Source organism: Fusarium proliferatum, assembly GCF_900067095.1.
Source record: "Fusarium proliferatum ET1 genome assembly, contig: FPRO_scaffold002, whole genome shotgun sequence".
Taxonomy (NCBI): Eukaryota; Fungi; Ascomycota; class Sordariomycetes; order Hypocreales; family Nectriaceae; genus Fusarium; species Fusarium proliferatum.
The window spans coordinates 4,367,572-4,391,442 of record NW_022194791.1 but is presented as its reverse complement, the minus strand read 5'-3'; the positions used below and the strand labels follow the sequence as shown (position 1 = coordinate 4,391,442).

The 23,871-nt window shown below is 48.4% G+C and overlaps 12 protein-coding genes across 12 annotated transcripts; 4 read left to right on the top strand and 8 right to left on the bottom strand.

Annotated features, from left to right (window-relative positions):
- Positions 1-64: 64 nt before the first annotated feature.
- Positions 65-1,276, bottom strand: FPRO_02348 (uncharacterized protein; the record flags this gene model as incomplete). Its single annotated transcript, XM_031227560.1, has 1 exon — positions 65-1,276. One exon carries the CDS (start codon positions 1,274-1,276, stop codon positions 65-67), a length of 1,212 nt encoding a protein of 403 aa, XP_031077985.1.
- A 1,058-nt stretch (positions 1,277-2,334) lies between these two features.
- On the top strand, positions 2,335-3,837 carry FPRO_02349 (uncharacterized protein; the record flags this gene model as incomplete). Its single annotated transcript, XM_031227559.1, has 1 exon — positions 2,335-3,837. The coding sequence occupies one exon, from the start codon at positions 2,335-2,337 to the stop codon at positions 3,835-3,837; it is 1,503 nt and encodes a 500-aa protein (XP_031077984.1).
- A 22-nt stretch (positions 3,838-3,859) lies between these two features.
- Positions 3,860-4,327, bottom strand: FPRO_02350 (uncharacterized protein; the record flags this gene model as incomplete). Its single annotated transcript, XM_031227558.1, has 1 exon — positions 3,860-4,327. One exon carries the CDS (start codon positions 4,325-4,327, stop codon positions 3,860-3,862), a length of 468 nt encoding a protein of 155 aa, XP_031077983.1.
- A 501-nt stretch (positions 4,328-4,828) lies between these two features.
- FPRO_02351 (uncharacterized protein) lies at positions 4,829-5,872 on the bottom strand (the record flags this gene model as incomplete). Its single annotated transcript, XM_031227557.1, has 2 exons — positions 4,829-5,571; positions 5,632-5,872. 2 exons carry the CDS (start codon positions 5,870-5,872, stop codon positions 4,829-4,831), a joined length of 984 nt encoding a protein of 327 aa, XP_031077982.1.
- A 797-nt stretch (positions 5,873-6,669) lies between these two features.
- Positions 6,670-7,647, top strand: FPRO_02352 (uncharacterized protein; the record flags this gene model as incomplete). Its single annotated transcript, XM_031227556.1, has 1 exon — positions 6,670-7,647. The coding sequence occupies one exon, from the start codon at positions 6,670-6,672 to the stop codon at positions 7,645-7,647; it is 978 nt and encodes a 325-aa protein (XP_031077981.1).
- A 189-nt stretch (positions 7,648-7,836) lies between these two features.
- Positions 7,837-8,289, bottom strand: FPRO_02353 (putative catabolic 3-dehydroquinase; the record flags this gene model as incomplete). The annotated part of the gene is made up of 1 exon (XM_031227555.1): positions 7,837-8,289. One exon carries the CDS (start codon positions 8,287-8,289, stop codon positions 7,837-7,839), a length of 453 nt encoding a protein of 150 aa, XP_031077980.1.
- A 376-nt stretch (positions 8,290-8,665) lies between these two features.
- FPRO_02354 (uncharacterized protein) lies at positions 8,666-9,868 on the top strand (the record flags this gene model as incomplete). Its single annotated transcript, XM_031227554.1, has 5 exons — positions 8,666-8,843; positions 8,896-8,947; positions 8,995-9,519; positions 9,577-9,708; positions 9,760-9,868. The coding sequence occupies 5 exons, from the start codon at positions 8,666-8,668 to the stop codon at positions 9,866-9,868; spliced, it is 996 nt and encodes a 331-aa protein (XP_031077979.1).
- A 111-nt stretch (positions 9,869-9,979) lies between these two features.
- On the bottom strand, positions 9,980-12,848 carry FPRO_02355 (uncharacterized protein; the record flags this gene model as incomplete). Its single annotated transcript, XM_031227553.1, has 5 exons — positions 9,980-10,807; positions 10,855-11,255; positions 11,301-11,658; positions 11,768-12,109; positions 12,159-12,848. The coding sequence occupies 5 exons, from the start codon at positions 12,846-12,848 to the stop codon at positions 9,980-9,982; spliced, it is 2,619 nt and encodes an 872-aa protein (XP_031077978.1).
- A 1,135-nt stretch (positions 12,849-13,983) lies between these two features.
- FPRO_02356 (uncharacterized protein) lies at positions 13,984-15,182 on the bottom strand (the record flags this gene model as incomplete). Its single annotated transcript, XM_031227552.1, has 5 exons — positions 13,984-14,169; positions 14,229-14,616; positions 14,669-14,798; positions 14,857-14,970; positions 15,020-15,182. 5 exons carry the CDS (start codon positions 15,180-15,182, stop codon positions 13,984-13,986), a joined length of 981 nt encoding a protein of 326 aa, XP_031077977.1.
- An 898-nt stretch (positions 15,183-16,080) lies between these two features.
- FPRO_02357 (uncharacterized protein) lies at positions 16,081-16,518 on the top strand (the record flags this gene model as incomplete). The annotated part of the gene is made up of 1 exon (XM_031227551.1): positions 16,081-16,518. One exon carries the CDS (start codon positions 16,081-16,083, stop codon positions 16,516-16,518), a length of 438 nt encoding a protein of 145 aa, XP_031077976.1.
- Positions 16,519-17,401: 883 nt separating this feature from the next.
- FPRO_02358 (uncharacterized protein) lies at positions 17,402-19,607 on the bottom strand (the record flags this gene model as incomplete). Its single annotated transcript, XM_031227549.1, has 7 exons — positions 17,402-17,966; positions 18,059-18,129; positions 18,176-18,316; positions 18,385-18,469; positions 18,519-19,043; positions 19,076-19,485; positions 19,545-19,607. 7 exons carry the CDS (start codon positions 19,605-19,607, stop codon positions 17,402-17,404), a joined length of 1,860 nt encoding a protein of 619 aa, XP_031077975.1.
- A 2,164-nt stretch (positions 19,608-21,771) lies between these two features.
- Positions 21,772-23,143, bottom strand: FPRO_02359 (uncharacterized protein; the record flags this gene model as incomplete). The annotated part of the gene is made up of 2 exons (XM_031227548.1): positions 21,772-22,590; positions 22,643-23,143. 2 exons carry the CDS (start codon positions 23,141-23,143, stop codon positions 21,772-21,774), a joined length of 1,320 nt encoding a protein of 439 aa, XP_031077974.1.
- Positions 23,144-23,871: the final 728 nt, after the last annotated feature.

The following is a 23,871-nucleotide window of genomic DNA, read 5'->3' as shown; positions in this document are numbered from 1 at the left end:
TAGGATAGAGCTGAGTTGGTACAGGATACACTCATCAAATTTCCCTCTCATGCTAGCCCCCTTATCACTGGTTCTCCTTCCACGCAGCATACTTTTGATAAATATCCTTCCTAAAAACATCCTTCAAATCTGCAGCAACGCCTCCATCAAGAGGCAACTTTGCAAGAACAGCCCCAACACCACAAATATCATTCTTGCGATCAATGAACCACGCAAACGTCAAGCCTCCACCCCACGACATGGTATGAGCACCATACCACCCCTCAACATCTTCAAAGGTGATTGTGCCTCCAAGCCCATGGCCAAGTTTCGTCTCTTCACCGATACCAACTCTAAAGAAAGGTCCTAGTGGACTGGCCAGCATACCTTGTTGACCACTAAGTGCTTCAGGGGCAAGATGGTTCTGAAACATGTCGGTGCAGGTTTCGGGCTTGAGAAGTTTTCCGTCGTTGGCGAGTAGGGATTGGATTATTCTGAGATAGGTCGGCGCAGGCATTGCAAGACCGTGACCGCCGAAACATCCCTCTGATCGGCCGTTGATTTCAGCTCCTTGGCCCATGACTGCGAAGCCAAGACCTTTGGGATCATCGGGGTTGAGATCGACGAGATGCTCACGTAAATCCTCTCTTGTGACAGGGAAGAACTGAGCGTCGGTTTTCAAACCAAGAGGCTTCAGAATACGCTCGTGAATGTGCTCCTCCAAGGTATTTCCGGTAACACGCTCTACAATTCGACCAGCCCAATCTAGACCAGGGCCATACATCCATCCTTTCCCAGGATGATGCAAAAGAGGATAGATGAAGGTATCCTCGACTTTTCTCTTCTCTCCACCCTTGGGTTTATACTTGCTGCTCCATTTCCCAATGTTCGGATCCAGGAAATCATACGCCACTCCAGCGCTGTGCGAAAGCAGCATTTCAAGGGTGATAGGTTGACAAGCTGGTTCAAGAATCGGTTCATCATCTTCTGACCAGCCAGTAAGGACCTGTTTCTCAGCTAACTCTGGTGCGATCTTTGATAAATCCCCCTTGAGAGTGAGTAAACCATCGTCGACGCACTGCAGAGCTGCGACTGAGGCTATGAGCTTTGTAGCTGACGCGAGGCAGAGGAGGTCATCAAGCTGCTGGGGACGCTTTTCGCCGGAGAGAAGAGTTCTCTGGCCGAGGGCTTTGGTGTAGGTGAAGTCTCCCTTGGAATTGGTAGCACAGATGATGCCTCCGTTGATCTGGCCGGAGTCGATGGCGGCTTGGAAGTTCTTCTCGATGGTTCTCGCCATTGCAAGAGCAGAGAAAGATTTGATTTTGATGGGTGGTTTGAAGGATACTGGAAGGAGTGAGTGATGAGTAATTTTCAGTCTTGATAGCATTGGAAGCCTGAGTATTTATGCAGTTGATTGATGTAAGACAAAACATGTAATCATCCGAGGGGAGTACAGTCACGTGGGTCGCTATAAACGGCGAGTAGTTGTACCAGCCAATCAGACTGCTTAGTTTCCGAGTGAGCGAATGGCCGTTAATTATTTCCTTCTCATCACCATTGTTCTATGGCCGGTGACTCAACGACTGGAAGGCTCTACGACTTTTATTGCGATAGAGATATATTTCGTTCTCGAGTAACTCCTCAAGAGACTTATTCAAAGTGAGGCTTCAAGATTCGATTATCGATTCCCATGTGCTTGTTTGATCAACCAGTCAGACGACGTCATCCAAACATTATGCCCAACTTAGGATCTTGAATGACTCACCTTGTTCAGTAATAAATTGATTGGGCCATCTATTGTATCGTATGCCTCAAGCAAGGGCTGTGCTTATGCCTCCATCTCCCAAATCATGACGACCCGCGGCCCAAAACTACCCCAAAAATGTGTGAGATCCTGCAGAACAGTCGGAGTAATCATTCGGTCACTGAGCATTCTTACCGATACACGGTCAAAATGAAAACAATAGCTGACATTATGAGACTAACCAATGGAAACTTTTCATATCTTTTAAACAGGCTTCATGGTATTGTTATGGGCCCTGATTTTGAATCTCATGCGTCTTGAAACGTTGATTATGCCTCTTTAAGCTGATCCAGTTGCTCCAAGATTTAGGTGGTATTCTGTAAAGCATCGTGAGAAATATGCAAAGATATAATGATAATATTTTTATACTGATTATGAGAGAGAGAATGACATGAAACTGAGAGATTCGGTATTCAGGTGCCGTGCTATATGTTGCCAAGCTAAAAGATCTCCAACACCACGGCAAGATATCATCTTTGCCGAACATATATTTCTCAACCTCAACGTCACTCCCCATTGACCCTCTAACACTCAAACCTGCACACATCACCATGCCACCCTCAATGCCACACTCCCAACCAGAAATGGTCCAGATACACACCACCTCACACTCAGAGCCAACAATATCACCAGAGACAATAACCCGCATCAACGCAGCCTACGACTGGACATCCCCCAACGACCCCTCCAACCCCCGAAACTTCTCCCTCCTCACAAAAACCCTCAGCATAGCATCCATAGCATCCCTAGCCTGGTCATCCTGCTTCGCCGGCGCAATATACGCCCCCGCCCAAACCGCCGTCAGCCATGACTTCCACCAAGGCCGTTTACCCTCTGCCCTCCCTCTGAGCTTGTATAACCTCGGCATGGCGTGCGGTCCACTCGTTGGAGCACCGCTATCTGAAACGTATGGCCGCAAGACGGTGTATGTCGCTACGACGCCTATATTCCTTGCTTTTCTGCTGGGATCCGGGTTTGCGGGGAATATTGTCAGTTTGTCGATCTGTCGGTTCTTTGCGGGGATGTTTGCGTCGCCGAACGTTAATAATACGTCTGCTACTATCATGGATTATTGCGCGCCGCAGTATCGTGGTGCGAGTTTGGGGATATACTACTCTATTCCTTCGCTTGGAGCCGCTGTTGGACCGCTTGTTGGGGGGTTTGTTGAGAGGTCTTTTGGGTGGCGGTGGACTCAGTGGGTTGCTGTTGTGATAACGTGTGTTCTTTACATTCCGGTTTTGTTCACGAGGGAGACTTATAAGAAGGTTGTTCTGCGAAGACGAGCTATTAGAATGGGTTTAGGTGATAGCTCGTCTCAGCAGACGACTGTTGCTAAGACTATTCGACACTTCTTTACGGTTCTCATCCTTCGGCCTCTCCATATGCTGTTCACTGAGCCAATCGTCACTCTGGTCAGTCTCTACAACGGCTTTATCTTTGGCCTGCTATACACATTCATCATATCCGTCCCCTGGATCTTCAGACATTACTATAATTTCAGCGCAACAGGCGAGTCCCTCTCATATCTGGGTATAACTCTCGGCACTCTCTTCGCCTGCGGCCCCTTCGTCCTAATCGACTTTTCATACTATCAAAAGCGCCTTATCCATTGGAATCAAACCCATGATGCAAGCGAACCCTTTCCCCCAGAACACCGCCTCATCTCCTCCATGATCGGAAGTTTTCTCCTCCCCTCTAGTCTCCTGATAGCAGGATGGACAGCTGAATCCCGCCTCCATTGGATTCTCCCCATATTTTTCCAGGGAATGACAATGCTGGCATGCCTTTTGATCTACGCTGGTGTAAATCTCTTCATGCTTGATGCTTACGGTCCTTTGTACGGAGCATCAGCATCGGGTGCTATGATGTTAAGTAGATATTCGTTGAGCTTTGCTTTTCCCATGTTTGCGCTGCAGATGTTTGAGAAGCTTGGTGCGGGGTGGGCAACGACCCTTTTGGCGGGTATTACGTTTTTGATGGCGCCTATACCGTGGTGTTTCTTTGTTTATGGGGAGAGGATCAGGGCGAGGAGTAGATATGAGTCGAGCTCATAGTGGAACAAGTCGATAGAACTTATCAATCCTCATCTTCGCCGGTCATCTCCATGCCCTCAAAAAGATCAAGCCAATCCTCCAACCTCTCTTTGACGAAAGTATTTAACTCCCAAGGTTCATCACTCAGCGCATCTTGATCTCCAGCCCAGACATACATATCCGCCTCCACAACACTCCCATCCTCCAGCACCGCATCAACACTCGTAGGAGTATATATCTCCCCTTCAAAGTCATCAAGCTTCTTGCGCATGGACTTGGTCTCCAGGATAATTAGGTCTCCATCTACTTCATGCCCATCTTTCTTTATAACGGCGGGATAGTCCCGTGAGCGTACGGTATAGCGTGCATAGCCGTGTACTTTGGCTGGATGGGCGAGCGCTGAGATGGGTTCTGTGTTTGCAGCATCGCCGGTTAGGGCCCATGCTAGTAGAGGGCGGGCGCGGAGTGTGCCGTAGATGAAGAGAGGGCGTGGCTTTGAAGATTCAGCCATTGTGCTGTCTTTTGTGGAGCGACTATAAGGCTTGGAGTTTGCTTTTTCTGTGTCTGATTGTGGATGTGCGCATATATATGTTAAAAGGAAGATATCGAAGCGAAACCTCACTCACGGTCGGTCATTAAGTAGCAGAAATGTCTAACTCTGACATGGCCTTCATTTCCACAGGCAATAGTATTTACGGTGCACAAAAGTCTATGTATGCTTGTGATCTTCCCCAATTGTAACCTAAAACCTAATATCATGATACCTGATTTGCCTAGTAAGTGGTTATACTTTTTATCGCTGCTACAATAGGTACACAAGGTGAGCTTATTAGTTAGAAAGTTATGACTTTAGGTGAGTTTAGGGTAGTCCAGATGAGCACCTCTCACATCCCAATCTAAATCCTCAACTTCAACAGCAAAGACAACATTTGTAACAAAAAGTCCAATCATTTATATAAAACTCCGATAATGTAATGCACGCTATCTATGCCCATAAAATCAAAACAAACCCTTACAGCTTCGCCGCCTCCGCCCTCTGCGCAACCTTCTCCGCAATAGCAACATGCACCTTTTCAATCGGCATCTCCTCCAACTCCTTTCCAGTCCAGTACTTATCCTGCTCTAATCCCTGATAAATCAACGCCTCCGTTCCCAGAATCACCTTCCACCCTTTATCCTCCGCAATACCACCTAATCGTGTGAACGGTGTGGGGTTGTAGCACATCTCCAGAATGGCACCCTTCTGCTCCTTATCCAAAAACGTCTCTGTGACTGCGCGCGCGCGAATCTCCTCTTCTGTCTCGGGCTCAAAGTCTGGCACGCACGCTACAATAGCACCGGGTGCTTCGAGGCCTTGTGCCTGTGAGACATCCTTGACGTGTAACAAGCCCTCGCCGTAGCCGCGCTCAGCGCAGTCGGCGATCACGGCGGTGACTTCTGCCTCGTCGCGGTTGACGAGGTAGATCGTCTTGACCTTCATCCACTTGCGCAGCGCGTAGATAGCGCTTCTGGCGGCGCCGCCACCGCCGACTACGAGGGCGGGCTTGTTGTGGAAAACAGCGTCGGGGTTGTCGATGTTTTGGTAGAATGAGTCGCGGATGCCAATGACGTCTGTGTTTGCGCCGCAGAAGATACGGCGGCCGTCGCGCTCACGGATGAAGAGGGTGTTGCAGGCGCCGACGTCGCGGCATTCTTCTGTGAGTTCATCTAGGTATGGGATGATGGCGACCTTGTTGGGCATAGTAACTGAGGCGCCTATTCCATCATTCAGTATATGAACTCAGTAACTCAATTGAGAGAGTGAGTGGAACGTACCGTAAAAGTCGGGATGTTGCGCCAACTCCAAAAAACCAGGAATATCAGCTGAATCAAGTCTAACCTGACCCCACTTCAATCCCAAATCTTGATATATAACATTATGAAGAAACGGCGACAGCGAAGCAGTCAATTTCTTGCCAAAGAGGTATCCGTGGCGCTGGAGCTGTGAGACCTGGTTCGATTGGAGAGAGTCCCCAGAGACGAAGCCTTGCTCAGAGGAGGCTTGTTGGACAGACATGATAGGTAGATAGTTACAAGATACAAGAGACAAGAGACGGTAAGAAAGTGGCCTGATTGAGAAATGATCCTGGAAAGTAGCGAAGATAGATCTCTTCAAGTAATAAACCCTCCAGTAGCAGAGAACGCAATAGAAAGAAAACCCCAGATCATCTCTTCTCATTTGCCCCGCCTCAAAGGGTTTATCCACTAAAGCTGGGGTCGCAATGCAAGAAATTACCGGGTCTCGACCTCCACCGTCGGATAAAGACTTAGCCACCTCGGCCCCGGGTAATGGATAAACATCACCTTCATCCCCCCATGATGTAAACTGTGTGGCAGCGACCGTGGAAATTGCCTTATCATTCTGTGGATGGGTTTTTCCTCTTAAACGATTAGCATGCCTTGGCTGGAATCGGCTGGTACCGCCTCGTGACGGCTTTTGGTATGACGATGGATAAGATCGAGATGGGGAGACGGGGGTGGTATTGGATGAATGATTGACTGCTTTATCATCGAGTCTTTTGATCAGGGGCATTCTCCGCTCTGTAGATTCTATATCAAGTTGCCACAGAGTCAGTGGTGATTTGCCTCTCTAGTTATCTCGTTATTGTATCTATCGCTGTTCATATAAGCATTCTATCATCGAGTGTCATTCACCATACTACCACTGATACCCATCCAACACATCATATTAGCGACGTTACTATACTGACGAAACACTATCGTCTGACCGTAGCCATGGCTCACAAACCAAGCATATGCACAATGTCCCTAGGCCGTTGTTTCGCAGGCCACTCACTCCCCCACAAACTCGACATGGCTGCCAAATACGGCTTCCAGGGCATAGAAGTCTTCTACGAAGACCTCGTCGACCTCGCAAAGTCCCTCCCTGGCGGCGACACACCCTCCAACCAAATAACCGCCGCCCGCACAATCCGTGACCTCTGCGCCGCCCGCTCCCTCACCATCATCTGTCTCCAACCCTTCATGCACTTTGGCGGTCTCATCGATCGTCAAGCACAAGCACAGCAATTTGAAGAGTTAAAGCTGTGGTTTGAGCTATGTCACGCATTGGAAACAGATCTCATCTTGTTCCCTAGTAGTTTCTTACCAGAGGACCAACTTACGGATGGTATGGATGTTATAGCCGCTGACTTTACGGTGGCTGCTGATATGGGCCTGGAGCAACAGCCGCAGATTAAGTTTGCTTTTGAGGCGTTGTGTTGGGGAACTAGGATCAACAAGTGGGAGCAAAGTTGGGATATGATCCAGCGCGTTGACCGTGAGAACTTCGGTATCTGCCTGGATAGCTATAACATCCTCGGTCGCATCTACGCCGACCCTGCAGCTGTTGGCGGCAAGACAAAGGACTGCGAGAGCGTCACCAAAGAGTCTATCAAGCGAATCCTCACAGACATCGACGTCAGCAAGGTTTTCTTGGTGCAAGTGGCTGACGGTGAGAAACTCAGCTCTCCTCTGAACGAGAGCCATCCGTTTTACAACGCGGAGCAACCGTCGCGGATGAGCTGGTCGAGGAACGCGAGGTTATTCTACGGGGAGAGTTCGTATAATGCATATCTTCCGTGTAAGCAATTACTGAGGGCTGTTGTGCAGGGGTTAGGGTTTGAGGGGTGGTTGAGCTTTGAGGTGTTTAATAGGAGGTTTTGTGATAGGGATCAGATTGTGCCGGAGGAGACGGCCAAGAGGGCGGCTGAGTCGTGGGAGAAGATGAAGATTGAGCTGGGTTTGAGAACAGCGGATGATGTTCAGCCAAGGTTGCAGGCCATGCTGTAAATAATTTCTGTTTTTCTGCATTGTTCAAAATACCACCAGAATGCATTGTTACCGTCACCTACATCTTTTTGCTCAGTGAACACTGGATCACAACTCCACAACCACCCAATCCCATGGTCTATTTTAGACTGTAACCAAACATTGTTACACATTAAATCTCTGATAAAACTTTTAATTCAGTGATGCTATTCACAGCTTCGTCCTCAACTTCAAGTGCTTAACAGCATACTCAATCGCAGCACTATACCCAAAAACCCCCAACCCACAAATCACCGCCTCCGCCTTATCACACAGATAACTATGATGTCTAAAAGCCTCCCTCGCATGGACGTTCGTGATGTGCACCTCCACGAACGGGATGTCAACTCCCACCAGCGCGTCCCTTATCGCGACGCTGGTATGTGTGTAAGCCCCCGCGTTGATGATGATCGCATCGACGTTTCCTTTCGCCTCGTGGATCCGGTCGACGATGGCGCCTTCACTGTTGGCTTGGAAGGATTCTAGGCTGGAGGAGAGGGATTCTGCTTGTGCTGAGGCGGAGGACTCGACGTCGGCGAGCGTGGTTGAGCCGTAGATGTGTGGCTCGCGTGTGCCGAGGAGATTGAGGTTTGGGCCGTTGATGAGGAGAAGACGACGAGACATGATAGCTTTGGTGATCAATTGATTGAGTTGTGGTTCTTGGTCATTCAGTATCTCTCCTAGAGTGTCACTTATCAATGATCCCTCGCAAAAGTAAAACTCCGCCAATTCCCCAGCTTTTCCCATCCCCCCCCATCCCCCCATCCCCAAACTCTCGGCATCCCCCCGCCCGCGGTTAAGCCTTCATCCCCCTCTGCCCCTCCTCCCCCCCACTGAAACATCCCCTCCCCACAGCGCATCATAATCCGTTACCGCGGAAAACACTCAAGCTACGGTTTCATACGGCATTTGTTACAACAAAACAAGCTGCCGTGGACTTTTATCCTTTCCCTGCGTCTTCTGGAAAAACAAATAGTTTCCAGACCAAGAAAAAATAATAATGGAGCAGCACGAGTTGGACGATATTTACGCTTTTGCCGTGCAGCTCGGCAAGGATGCCGGTGACATGCTCATGGCCGCTGCTCAGCGCCGCATCGATGGGAATGGGCAGTCTTCGAGTGCTGTTTCGTATGTTGAGAAAGAGAACTCGGTAGACATCGTGACAAAGACAGACAATGGTATTCCAACCCCTGTATTCTTGTGTTTATGGCTTTAGTACTGACTGCCTAGATGTTGAGAACTTTATTCGCACAACTGTTCTCAGTAAATATCCTGATCATGGGTATGTCTTACCCCTCGTCTTATCATGACCCTCACTAACAATTGCAGATTCCTTGGAGAAGAGTCCTACTCTGCTGGTGCTTCACGAACATACCTCGTTGAAGACAAACCAACATGGGTAGTTGATCCTCTCGATGGCACCGTCAACTTCACACATCTCTTCCCCATGTTCTGCGTATCGATCGCTCTAGTCGTCAAAGGTGTTCCAGTCATTGGCGTCATCAATGCCCCATTCCTCCGCCAATTCTTTTCATCATGCACAGGCCGAGGCGCATGGCTCAATGAGACACAGCGACTACCATTGATTCGAAACCCGATCCCTCCGATGCCTGCTAATGCGCCTAGCGCTTGTACGTTTTCTTGTGAATGGGGCAAGGACCGTCGCGATATCCCAGACGGCAACATGTCACGAAAGATCGAGTCTTTTGTGAATATGGCTTCGGAGAGAAATGGGAGGGGAGGAAAGGGTGGTATGGTCCATGGCATGCGAAGCTTGGGCAGTGCGACTTTGGATCTTGCTTACACTGCCATGGGTTCTTTTGATATCTGGTGGGAGGGTGGATGCTGGGAATGGTATGACAACCTCACGCTTTTGTTTCTGCAGTACAATAGAGATGCTAACTCGAATAGGGACGTCGCGGCCGGTTTCGCGATTCTAGAAGAGGCTGGCGGTCTTGTAACAACTGCCAACCCTCCCAGCGACCCAGAGACTGCCGACATTACAAGGGCACATCTTGGAGGCCGGCTGTATCTAGCTATACGGTAAGCACACGTCATATAAAACTTGAAAGCTCGCCTACTAACATTCAATAGCCCCGCCGGCCCGTCAGCAACAGAAACAGGACGGCAGACACAAGAACGAACTGTGAGAGAGGTATGGAAACGTGTCCGAGAATTAGATTACAAGCGCCCAGGCGTATAAACGGCTTCAACAACATGAGCATAATAAACATATAGAACCCCTTCAGCCGATACGGCAAGATTGACTCTCCACATGCGCCCCAGATTGGCAGCCTAATAATATACCTTCCAACTACATGTTGTCAACTTCCTCCATACGAGCGACAAAGTCTTCTTGCAAACGCTGCAGAAAACCGGGAAGGGCTTCCTCGCTTCCAGAATCCTTAGCCTGTCTAAGGGCATCCTGCAGGTTGAGAATGAGCTTTCGACGAGCCACAAGTCTGGTTGACTCTGAGCTACGCTTGGCAGTTTCTCGTCTTCGCCTGATGTCCTTCGCCACTTCTTCTGCTTTGTCAATAAAGGACTGAGGAAGCCCGATAGCACGTGCCAGATTTATGCCATAGTGCTCTTCGCCTCTGATGGCACCAGAGGTCGCCTTGTAAAGCATCGTAATATGAGGCAATCCATCTTCAGTTGTCGAGGTAGTGGCAGCCAGGTGGAGGTTGAGAATACCTGGTCGATCCGCGAGAACCTTTGTCAGATCAATGTAGTGAGTAGCCAACCAGACGGATGCTTTGGTTTGAATCAATGCTTCAGACATTGCAATCGCAATCGCTAGGCCATCTCGGTTGCTTGTGGCCCGGCCCAACTCGTCAATCACAGCGAGACTCTGGTCGTCAATGTTCCTCAGGATGAAGGACATTTCCCGCATTTCAACAGAAAAGGTAGAAAGGTTACTCTCAATGTTGTCGTCAAGCGAAACCCGAGCAAATATGGTGTGGATGATGGAGAAAGCGGCATACTCGGCAGGCACAAACGATCCGATTTGCGCCATGATCTGAAGCAATGCGACCGCCCGTATGTAGGTACTTTTCCCGCTCATATTACAACCCGTCACGATGTGGAAACAATATTGCTCTGTAGAATAGTAATCATTAGGCACAAACCTGCCGTTCATAGTCTATATAAGTCAGCCAGTGTGTATCAGTAGTGGCTTCTCGCACTCACTTTATCGAGGACAGGGTGTCTCGCTGCTTTCAATGCGAGCGTCGTGCTGAGATCTGGCTTCACGTAGTCCCGGGTAGTTGCAAGCTGCGCAAAAGAAGTGATCATGTCGACAAGCGCAACCGATTCGCAGACACGGAACAAGTGTGGAACATCAGAGCGTAGTTCTTTCAGCAAGTCTTGTATAACCTTGTCGCTTCGAATGACAACCTCGTTGGAGGTATCCGATAATCTCAGATTGAGCTTGACCAAGTCGAGTGTCTGGCATTCAATCTTGTCTTTCTTTCGCACCACATTGATCAACAAATCCGGAAGGACACGGTCATCGAAGTCTGCCGCTCGCAGCCTGAGCCAATACTTGCGCCCATTATCGTATCGGAGGTTGGCATCAAGTCCGTGTGCCTCTAGATCTGATTAGTGATATATTGCACAAAAGGAATGTTTCATACCATTCAAAGAATCGATGTGCTGGTGAATGTCTTCGGTGAGCTCTTTGTATGTCTGGCGAGCAACATCAAGCATTCCGTTGATGCCCGCTTTGACTGCAAAGGTTCTCTGATTTCGAAGATCTAGCGCAGACTTCATGTAAGTGACGTCTGCTTCAATGGTCTGACGGATAATATTGAGACTGTGGCTTGTGATTTCAGGGCGACAAAGCTCTCGGACCTTGGTTAGTAATACGCTGTTGGCAGGCCCCAATGCCGTGTGAAGTTCGGGGATTGACTCCAGAAAGCTTTTGATCATGAGGACCTGGTTGATTTGTTCTTCTACTTGTTGGACATCGGCATTGGTGGGAACAATGATCAACTATAGGGGTCAGTACAGCATGCATAGTTGGTTGGTCAGCTTGCCTTGGTCAGGAGCTTTTCCGTGTCATGAAAGAGCTTGAGGGCTGCTTCAGTTAGCGAGATCCCACGTTATCGCTGCAAACCTTGCCTTTTCGAATCTCCAAGAACATTTCTTCGTTAGTGGTCAACTCATCCAGCGCATCATACCGGGGTGTAATAAAGAGATCTGGCCGAGTGGGTGGCTGCAGGATATTGCTACGAAGCATCCTTGAACCCATCGGGGTGCATGTATGGTTCAGAAGGCCAAATAGTGATTCCTTAGACTTTGAGTTTCGGATATTCTGCATGATCTCAAGCGATTGAATCGCCGAAATGTCAATCATCATGGTATCTTCTGAAGGTCGGTATTGGATGCGGAGCGAGTGCGGCGCGAAGTTGATTGAGAAGTGTTGCTGGATATACTTCATTGCCTGTTCCGAGTTAGGATCTTCATCGAGGGGCCCAGATAATTTGACTTACAGCGGCAAGAGAACTAATGGCATAGAACTTGCCCTTCGTAGCCACCTTCAAAGGTTCGATGTCGTCCTTGAAAGCTAGGTTGTGGATATACTCCAGCCCTTCTGTCTCTGACCATGCTGACCGTTCCATTGCGTCGATTTGGGCTTCAGGAATAAGGTCTTGGACAAGAGAAAAGAGGGAACTAGGGTTGTTTGGTGGACAGGCAGTAGTCATGAATAGAATGCGTGAGGGCGCCGACAGCTGGATCTTGTGGATTGTCTTGACATACGACTGGTTGTCACATATTTGACTGATGACAGCTTCACCGAGAGAAACATTGACAAATGCGATACCAACTGCGGGAGAAACTCCGCGGGCCTCGCTCACTGCGCATACTATGGTCTGCGCCTCGCTAAGCCCGAGGATGGAAGAGGCAGTTCCGTTTCGAGACTTTCTTCCAGATGCTGTACCAGGTCTTGATCCAGGGCGGACGGTAGAAGGTCTTGAGATGTTAGGCCTCGTGCTATTTCCTGAGTAGTCGTATCCAGAGTATTCGCTTAGACTGGTCTGTGGTCGCCTAGGGGCCAAGGAGTTCAGTGCGGCAGGATGGTCGAGATGTGCTTGGCTATCGCTGCTCTGGAAGTAACTCGAGGACGAGCGGCTGGCGGTTCTAGATGGCATGGAGCGTAACAGCTCTATATTGACATCCATTTTGCGATCAATCCACTGTGGTCAACAGAGGGAGGGAGGGCGTCGTCTACCTATAGTTAGGTGGTGATAGATGGAAAGGCCGTTGATTTTTTTATTCAAAGTAAAGGTTGGGGATGATTACTTGGAAGAAATGTGTTGCGAAGAACCGGCGGCACCTTCCTGTGTTAGTGGTGAGGAACCTGAAGACCTCGGGGGATTTGAGGAAAGAGCCGTCAGGGAGAGCACATTCAAGCCGGATACCAGGCAATGGCATGCGATCATTCATATACTTACATTTCACGCACTTCTATACCCTTTTAGTACAAGGCCAATGGTGCTAGTCAACTCCTACAAGGCCTCTGAAGTGCTCATCTCAAGTGACAATAATTGCGACTGAACCTCAAAGACGCTGATAATCCCTTAACCCAAGACATAAGAGCCAAAGAAACTTGCGAAGAAGCTCAAGGGTCAATAATACTTGAGAATGATAGCATATCACATCAAAACTTGTTCAGGACTAATATTCTTCCTTAATACAGCAGATAGCATGAAATGTCATGTAAAGGCCTGTTAGCTTAGATCAGAACGAAGAATCTGATAAGCTCCCCTGTGGTTATCGTAGATGTTGTCCCAAGTGGCTCAGAGGATAACAGTTTAAAATTGTAAGACTTTTCGCAAACCTTCTATCAAAATCAGCTGAAGTGTTTAATAACTCCAAGAACTTACAAGTCAGGTCGTCTGCGACATGTCGACACTTGCAAAGATTCTAGCTCCTCTTCGTGTTGTATTTTCATCGAAAACAGGCAAACGATGCCGATCAAATAGAAAGCCTTGGTCATTTATTGAACAGTCAGAGGCTCTTAGGGGCTCGAGGCTTACTGCAGTACATATCAACGGCAAGCCTTTCCAAGGATCTTGTAGCCCAGGAGAAACCCCAAGCGCATTCTGCACGAGCGGTTCTCCCCCGAGAATACCAATATGCTCGACGAGAAAGACGGCGCTGAAAAGGGGGCCGGCGCGTTGAGGGTCAATCCATGAGGTGACGGGTGATAACTGTATCGAGCCGGCACCAAATCCGAGACCGCAGATCATCGTTGCTATAAGGAGTTCGTCAGCAGAATTGGAGAGCCGTATGCGGAACTTAACTCACCCGTAATCAGAGAGGCCGAATTTGTGGTAGTGACTCCAGGAAGAGCAGCGACAGGCTAGCCCTGACAATTCCATGATTCAGGACCTGGGGCGTGGACTTCAGGTATTTGCTAACGATGCGTAACAAAACAGGCATCGTGAAAAAGAATAAGACCAAGTTAATAAGAGCGACTTCGCCAATGAGAGCGTTTGTCTGGTTCGCGTGTTAGTTTATGTGCTAAATTCGTGAGCTGTCAGACTTGCCCTCGAAACCTTCCAATCAAAACGAAAGGACGCATACTGTACTAGAGCGCGGAGTGAGATGCCTCTCAATGTGCTGATGAGAAATACTACTGCAGCCGATCCCATATTGTGACTTGGGAGCATGAAGCGGAGAAGATGGACTTGATCGAGTAACGCATGGAGAACTGCCCGGAGGATCCTGTGGCCTGGCGGGTCTTCAGTCGAGTCAATGGCCGCAGAGAACGGAGCTATATAATCCTTTGGCATGACCGAAAGGAGGGGAAAGGTCAAAAATAGTAAGAAGTAGCTCATGGAGAAGGGCAGCCATGGTGGAATGTCAGAAGCAATAGATGCCACTGGAGGACCTACTAACTCGCTAAAGATGAAACACGAGTAGAAGTAGTAGAGACGCCGAGTCCTAGGTATAGACGTAAGCTCTGCCTTCTGTTCTTTCAAGGTCTGAAGGTTACCTTGTCTCCTCGGTGCATGCTTTTGCAACCATGGCAGCAAGTAGCATTTGAGCAGCATACCCTCCTCCCCTCACAAGGAGGAAGACAGAAGAAGCCCACACCAGCTTAATGGGCAGTACAGAATTAGTGGCTATTGCACTATGAGCCTCAGGATATTGTGTAATGTATGCATACAGTTGAATGCTTACGAACGATGAGAGTCCAAGTGAGGCTCATCAAGATGCCCGCCACAACAACCATGAACACACCTTGTTGACCTCGATGATCAGCGATGCGCCCAATAGGTAGCGCGACAATGATGGCTACCAGGAACGTCAGTATCAAGTCTAGAATACAAATCATGTTAATTACCCGAGAACGTGTCAAATGATGATGCCCAGCCTCGGATCTCGGACAGGTTTCTCTGGATTGCAGGAGCTTTACAGAGTTCGGAAGTCGGAATGTTATCGTGATAATGTCGGGCGGAAATGGCGTGCTCCAGGTGAGATACCACGGGCACGGTCAGAATTATCATGGCTAGCTCACATAGTAGCTCAAGCCTAATACAGTACTTGAAGCTTGGAGAGAAGCCCGACCAGTTCTATCTGGAACAAGCTGTGGTCTCTGGGTGGTGTGGCGATCGCCAGCGGCCAAGGGTCGTGGACCGAGCAGAGGTGCATCCTTTTGCTCCATAGGCAACTACTCCAGAATGAGAAATAAGAAGAAATGAGATCAAGGCAACGAGAAATCTCTTCCGCGGAGCCCGACCCTGAGCGCGAGCGTTTTGGATGTTGTTTTAAATTGAGATGTAAGAGGTCTCGTCTGGCCAAGTTACCGAAGCAGGAAATTGGTATGAAATACCTTAGGTCTGTACCTTGAGTAGTCGGGTGCGGCAATACCCGTAAGCCTGTAAATTTCCCGATAGGTTTCTTGGGCCAGGAACGATAATGAGGCACTATTCTCTTTCAATCTCCTAGACTGGTCGTCCATCTCACAAGGGCCTTAAGTTGTCATGCTAGAGGGCTTCCCATCCCCAGACGCCGTTTTACAGCTGGTCCGAAGATGATATCTACGTCATGAGCTTTTTATAGTACATATCTTCGGCAGCGAGAGCGATCGACGCGGTTTCTACAGCGATCCAACTCTGCCTTCCAGGCCGGGTAATGTTGTTCGCGTCCATTTCAGCAGCCTCTTCAAGTCCTTGGTGCAAGGCCCCAGCCTGAAACTCTTCATGGAAAACCATTCTACGGTTAAGGGAGCTTGCCGCAAATAAGAGAGGCGTCTTTTCACTGAAGGCCAGTTCTGTGTTACTAGGTTTGGGGAGGTTAACCGGCATGACGCCTACTGCTACAGCATTGACCAGGCTGTCTCGTTCACGGTTGTCCCAATTAAGGGCTCGTGGGTCGGTATGTTCTCTCAAACTTGGCATGATAATGTCCATTCCGTCGGCTAACAGTAGTGAACTCAAAGCTATCTACCTCACCGATGAAGGAATGTCTTTCCTGGAAGGTGTCCGCCTCCTCTGGACTAGCTACCGCAACTACACCACCTCTCTACAAGGTGGAACTGAGGTCGGGCCAGTTCCTACAGTCCCGTATAAGAAGCCCATCTCGGGCGAATCGTGCGATTGGAACATTGGTATCAGCAAGAACAGCATCAATAATAGGAATGGCCCCTCCAACTACCATGAAAGACGAAGTAATGTCTTTCCCTTATCACAGACTTTCAGCCAGCTACGTCTATCACAGAATATTGTGGTCCGTGATGAAGCAGATATGGAACTACTGTCAGAATATACCTTCTTCCTCCTGGCCAGTCCTGTTACTACATCCGCTCTTTCTTTCATGCAACACTCAACCATCTATCAGTGAAGCTTAATGAGGACCACAGCATGGAATTAAATCTTCTCAATATCATGCGTGAGTGACTGCGAAACTACATCAGGATAATCCCAGGTGTCAAGGCCGCTCTCGCCCAGAACTTGCAGTGGATGACTCCAGGTAGTTGTTGTACCTAGCCCCAAGCTAGACCTGGAATGAGCGCGACCATAACGAAGCAGGACATGCAGAGTAGATTACTAATTGACCATGGGGTTTCACAGTAGCTATTTATCATCCTGTTTAAAAACTGCGAGTCGGCAATGGTATTTCTGGTGAGCTATGCACGGCTTCTTTGTGGGGAGCGCGGTATTGCGCAAGCGGAGGAGGTGGTCGGGCTAATGAGTCCGGCGGCGTTCTTTGTTCCCCTGGCATTCGCTACCTCAGGGTTTGGCATGAACATAAAATAAATTGAGGGTGGCAAAACTCCTTTGTTCTATGTGTTCGCAGTGGTGGCTGTAATAACCTTGATGGCAACATATGTCACCATGTTTTCCACCACGACATGGAGCTGGCTGGGGATGATATCGAACAAGGCCTTGCAGACACTCATAAGAGCCAAACATAGTTCGCTCGGCTTCGATATAAACCTGGAGAACAAGAGATGTTTATTGCCTATGTGTGGGAAGAAAAGGAGCTTGGTTGGCTTGACACCTGTGTGAAGAAGCCCAGCGGGTCACAATTAACTCCCTCCTAATTTCAGGCAGGCTGGTAAGAACAAACGAAAACGCCCCTTAAGATAATCATAGAAACCATAGGTAAAGAGGAAAAAGAAACGAAAGAAGAGTGAAAAGATAGCGGCCACCCTATCCTAGCTTTCTTTGGTTGTAGCTTGTAATTCCCCCATAATTCCTCCAACCTCCTGTGTCAATCTATTTTACATGGCATTGCAAATAAAATCACTGCTCTTTTCTTCGAACTCTCTCTGAAGCTCTTGCACAGCTTTCTGTCTCATCTCATACGCTGCAAGACTCTCACCAGACTCTGAACCAGCATTCCTCGCATTATCAGCAACAGGATACATATAGCGACCTGTCTGGATGCTCGTAGGCCATCCAGCCTTTTTGAGCGCCTCAGTGGCAAGTTTGATGAGCATGAGATCGCTCCCTTTAGCTCCTATCACAGTGCTAGCAATGGGCCGCATCTCGAGTCTTCCACTGACCTTTGACAGGTACGGCATCTGAGCAAATGGCAGTACGAGTTGAGGAGCATGCAGGATAGGCGAGATGAACTTCTCTGCGACCGTAGGGAAGGTCCCAGCAGGAGGGTTTGCTTCATCGCGGTACTCTGGATGTGGTTCTCCGTAGGGCATGATGAGTATGGCGTTAGAAAGGGTCTTTGAATCAGGGCCCATGACGTTCTCAGTGAACCAGCTTCTGAAAACCTCGAGTTGTTTCATGTAAGTTGCGTACTCCTGGGAGGTAACATCTTTTCCAACATCTCTATCTTGTTTGTTAAAATTATTCGGAATAATTGACTACATACTGACTATCGGAATCGCACGACTGAGCTGACGAATGGTTTCTTGCCGAACTTGGCGCTATATTCATCACGGAAGCTGTCGAATCCGTGATAGTAGTCATAGCACAATGACCAGAAAGCGCTCTGTTATCAATTAGCAGCGAACGAGTAGTGGCATCAAGAGACTTACTTTTTCAGTGTACTTCAGCAATGGCAGGCTTCCGGCCCCTCGAGGAGGATTCTTCTCCCATTCCTTGACAAAGCTGAAGGGGGTTCTCTTGACACCCAGAAAGTCTTCAAGTATTTTGACAAACTCATCTGTCAGAGCCTGCTGCTCTGCATTAGCCAAGGGTTAGAATTCTTTGGGATAGAGTATCTTGGTCGGGAATTTAGAGAAACCTTGGTGAATATTCTCAAAGGTGTGCGACACAATAAAGTGAAGATCGTCCAAGCTGCGACCAAAATGGCGACAGTATCAAAAGCACTGCTCATCAATTAGTTCAGTGACCGTCTGTAACACGGTGTACTCATACGGTGAGTTGACTGGTATTCCATTCATCGATGTAGAGCCGAAGCTGGGTCGAAGGGAGAACAGGCCGTTGCAAGGCGCTGGTGCCCTGACACTGCCAGCAGAGTCTCCCGCAATGGAGAAGTCGAGCCAGTCATAGCCCGCTAGAGAGGTTGCAGCTCCCGTGGAGCCGCTAGAAGGGCTCTGGTAGCCATCTCCGCGAGGATTGACGGGGCAATGGAAGTCAACCCACTGGTCTGTTGGTTCTTCGGGGGATGCGAAAGAAGTCATCTTGGTTTTGCCCACGATCACTGCGCCCAACTTTATGAGTTTGTTGGTGTAGTCGGCGCTCTGCTCATCCGCTCCATAAAGCTCAATCCACGGCCTGCTCATCAGGGTCGTCTGAGTACCTTCAAGGCGGAAGATATCTTTGATGCCCATCCGCGCACCAGCAAGAGGGGTTGTGGGGGTTCTAACAGAGTAGAGACAACTTGGGACGGCGATTCTCTTCCACAGTCCATTTCGGCTGAGCAGATTGAGAGGGATATACCTAAGATGGTTAAGTCAGTATTGCCTGAAGACTGAAGCAGTACAGATTTGATCAAACCTTTTGGTATCAATACATCATCCGGGATGACTCCGAAAATAAAACTGTCCAGAGTGTCCTCATATAGGCGATATGCTTGGTGAATTCCATCAAGGCAGAGGAAGTATGGACCTGGAGAAAGATAGCCCTGTGAGGAGCCTGGGGACGCATGATAGACGGCGGAGAAGTGGCCCGAAGCTTCAAACTTTTTGAGCACCTCTACGAAACCTCTTTCAGTACTGGACCGAGTAACAGCGGCACGGGCGAATGACGGAGAGTAGACATCGTCAATATCGGCAAAGCGATTGATGAGCCGCAAGGCATCGTTTACTGAGGATATTGAGTCGCCAATCGGAAGGAGGACAACAGGTATCGGTTCGAGGCCGGTTGGCTCTGCGATCTGGAGCTAGAGAGAGTAGAGAGTCAGCAAGTCACAGCCTACTTGGGAGTTTCTTCTCAACGTACAAGTGATTGTGGATGGACCAAATAGTAGACGCCGTCGACGACTAGTGATGATCTGCTGCCCATTGTGTCACGTCCGTTTGAGAGAGTTAACATGTATTGTTGAAGTTTGTGCAGTTGAGGCTGGAGACGAGGCTCTGCAGTAACAAAGAAAGCACTCAAGTGATGCTTCGTCTTAAGCCAGTGACACTGACTCACACTGCAAGCTTCATCTACTTCTATGACATCTTCACCAGCTATTAGGATGGGACGAAGCATCTTGAATTCTATCAAGGTGCCTCAAATCCAACCTGTCTACCTCCGACCGCTGATTGACAACTTATCATTGAATTGTGGCCCCTTTAAAGTTTACAGACTCTCCGAACCCAAACACATGATGTGCCAAGTCAACAAGTTACCGTCATCATAAAACCTTCAAATATTGACGCCAGTCCATATTCTTAGTCCGAAAGTCCCTATAACTGACTTGAGATCCTCGTTGTCCCCTGAACCAGTTCCGCCACTGGAAGGGGGCAATGAACAACGTATTGGCGCCAACGTAAACCACGAGCGAACAATTACCTTACCCTACAATCCGACCAGCAGTGTCTCGAGGGATAGGGTTATCTTCTTAGCAGACTTTGCACAAAGCATCAGGGGCATCCTGTGGCTATTTGAGACTGTCTTGCAAACGAACTTCGACGTTTGTAAATTGTACCATAAGGCTCTACCAAGGCCTCGACTTACATAGTCCCCAACTAATTCAGCTCTGTCATCTGCCTAAAGAGTTAGAGAGATGCAATGACCCAGCATGAGGCCTCATGACCTGTCGGTATTTGAGAAACAAAGTGAAGACCCTTTTATATGAAAGCCCCTCATTGTCCAGAGCGAAAGGCATAGGGAGCTCTGCATACATGGTATATTCGAGTACCATATCCTCTATATGAAATAAGATCTTCGACAATAAACCCACCAGTATCAAAGACCACTGTTTGGCTCCGGCAACCGTAATCCCTGCTTACGAGACGCAAAATAAGTCCTTCTACAGCATTTCCAGTCCCGTCGTGCACACTATATCGCCTCTTATGGATATCATAGTCCACGTATTCAGTACAAAACTGTGACATGACTCATTAATCAACCGAGATTTTGAGGTTATCAGAGATACCGTGTAATACAGCTCCATGACTTACCATATGTACGAGAGTGCTCTCCTTATCCTGAGGAATGGCCTTTTGTTGCCAGCTAAGAAGTAATAGCCTTCACCAAAGTCGACGGGGGCGGCAGTTTCGTTCTCTCTGAACTCAAAAGTACGATGCATCAAATCGACTGTTTTACCATTTTAAGGAAGACATGAGGCACTTATTCAAGGCTAATACCTTCTTTTCTTTAGTCCTTACAAATTACATTCGCAATTGTAGTTGTAACCAAAGGAGTTGCGTCGTTGGACTGAGGCAGTAAACATTCTTAGAGTTAAGATGAATCATCAACCAAGAATTACTTACCCTGCACAGGTGACCAACATATCTGATTGCTAATAGACATGACAGGAACAGGCATGGTATGGTCTCTTTTGGGGTTCAAAACGAGGTGCCAGGGGTTTCATATAGGTTACTCGCTTTGGGCTATGTGTAATATGGACTTTGAAAGGTCACTCCTGGACGACTCACTTGTTAGCTAAAGCGAAAGGCATAAGTAACTCCGTATACACATAGTAATGTAAGCGTTGTATCACCTATGTGTAGATCTTGACGGATGCCGTGAAGTTTCCGACAGTGCGCTCACCAATTTCAAAGACTGCTGACTGATTACTCCTAAATCTCCATCTACGACTCTTTTATATGAGACACATGACAAGCCTTCTCAACACGCCATCAGTGGCTTTGGGCACATGATATGCCGCTGACGGAGATAATAGGACGTTCATTCCCCGCGATTTAGGCTTTACCGGAATTTCATGTGAAGGACGATGGTCAATATCTCGGAAAATCTGTGCTTGGCCACACTCATCTGTATGAAAGGCTATGCACAGCTGTCCTGGTAAAGGACCTTTTGTTGCTAGCCAAGCAGATTGCCTTAGCCAACTCGACAAAAACTGTAGTTCTTGATGATGTTGTGACTGACATCTATGGTAGACTTTCTCACTTCACCCAAGGCAAAGATATTCGAACCCCATGACAGCATTCTCAGGGGAAGGGTCTTTATTAAAGTTGCATTCTGATTCTTATTTATGGCTATGCGTTAATTACCACTACAGTCGAGACTTATCAATCTTGGAAGGTCCATAAGTAGCCGCCCAAGGCTCATAGTCCTCCAAAGCCATAACACGTTGCATCTGTCGTCGTCTCAGGCCCACATTTCCTCCATCAAACAAGGGATAACACATAACATCATTCAACAACCTCGGGAAAGACATATCCTTTGCATAAGCCTTCATGCCGACAGCCTTCATAGCATCAATAACACACTCGACCGCAACATCGGTAGTGTAGATCTTTGTTTGCATAGCCATCTCAAGCTTGATCTTCCATTCAAGAGCCTCATCCTCGAGAGTGGTAACCGCCTTCCACACAAGCAAACGGCTAGTCTCGAGGCGAATCTTGCAGTCGATGAGCTTGTCAGCTACGCTCTGATGCTCGATGATGGGCTTGGAGCCACCGCGAGAATCGGACTTGGCGAAGGCGAGAGCTTCTTCGAAGGCTGCGCGGGCAGTTCCTATCGCCATAGCGCCAACGAGAGCAGCTGACATAGCAAAGGCTTGCTCAATCAGTCCTTGTGCCTTGAGACCAGGGGTGCAAAGAAGGTTCTCATGAGGAACTCGGAACTCAGTGAAGCGGGTGTGGGGGCCAGATGCGGTGATTTGGCCTGCAAGTTCAGGTTCGCCCAGGACCTGATAGGCTTCCTCCTTGTTATTGGCGATAGTCTCTCGAGTTACCAGGAGGACAGCAATCTGAGTAGCTGGTTCGACATTGGGATCTTGGGGCTTGGATGGATCGTCTGAGATTCTGACAACGACGCATGCAAGATCAGCCCCTTTATAGTCCCAGCCACCACTGTTGGAGGGCCAGAGCTGGTACAGACGTTAGTATATACTTGAGTGCTTGAGGGTTAAGTGCACAAACCTTCTCACCATTAATGATCCATTCGTTTCCAACCTTTCTAGCTGTGGTTTGGAGACCTGGTCCGCCCTTCTGCAACCAATTCGCCGTTCCACCAGGCTCAGAGTGCATCAAACTGGCCAGAGGGTCACCCTCGCCAGAGATGAAGGGCTTCAAGAACTTCTCCTGCAGGGCAGTTGAATCACTGAGAATCAAAGGCATCAGACCAAGTGCAGTAGCGACAATGGTGAGTGAAGTAGCAGGCTCCACTGCAAAGAGCTCTTCGAGGATGATGCTCTCGTGAACAAGACCCTCCATAGTTCCACCAAGGGGAATGGGAACTTGAGCCTTGATCAGACCATGGCGAACAGCTTCCCTGTAGAAGGGTCTGGTAGCCTGAAAGCGAGAGAACTGGTCTTTATGGGCGTTGTACTCCGCTGGAGCTTTGGTGAGGATTGTGTTGGCGAAGGCCTGAGCATGGCGTCGGGCTTCTTGCTGAGCAGGAGAAAGTTTGAAGTCAACCATTGTGTATGAGTAGTTAGAGATGTAATCAAGGGAATATTTGGTATGTATCACGAGAAGATTGGTCTTTGGATGTAGAGACTCTTGTCTGTTTATATAACAATTCCTTCATACCAGCCTCTTATCAACATACCCTGCACCTGATACTGTCAAGCTGGTTAACTGTTACCCGACCACCTCCCCCGCTCGTGGATGAGCTGATCATATCTTGTTATCAAGTGGAATTGAAGCTAGTGATGATAGATGCGAGCTAACATTATGAAGATCAGGGATAATCTGGGGTAATGGGTGTTTGGAATCCGGGGCACACCGGATAAGTATTATCCGGACCCGAATTGATGCTTGAGCCCCTTCACTTTATCAAGATTATCCGTATCAGAGAAATTGATCTGCTGTCATTGGATAGAATGGTATCAGCTGATAGGACTAGATAGAGAATATCATGATAAATAGAAGATTTGCTGGCGATCAATCACACTCGGGCCCGTGGTTCCTGGAAACTGATTGCCGAACGAGGTGGAACGAGGCGACCCAGGGACCCGAGAAGTCGGGTCAGAAACACCAACAAAGTCAGTTGAGTTGTTGGAGGCAGCCCAATCAGTCTTTCGGTCAAATACGGATACAGATAGGCCAAATGACGGCAGTAAAAAACATCGTGAGTAAGAGTATGGGTTGGCATTGGTCCCCTCTTCTATAAGCCTCACCACAACTTAATTCTCACCAAAAATTAA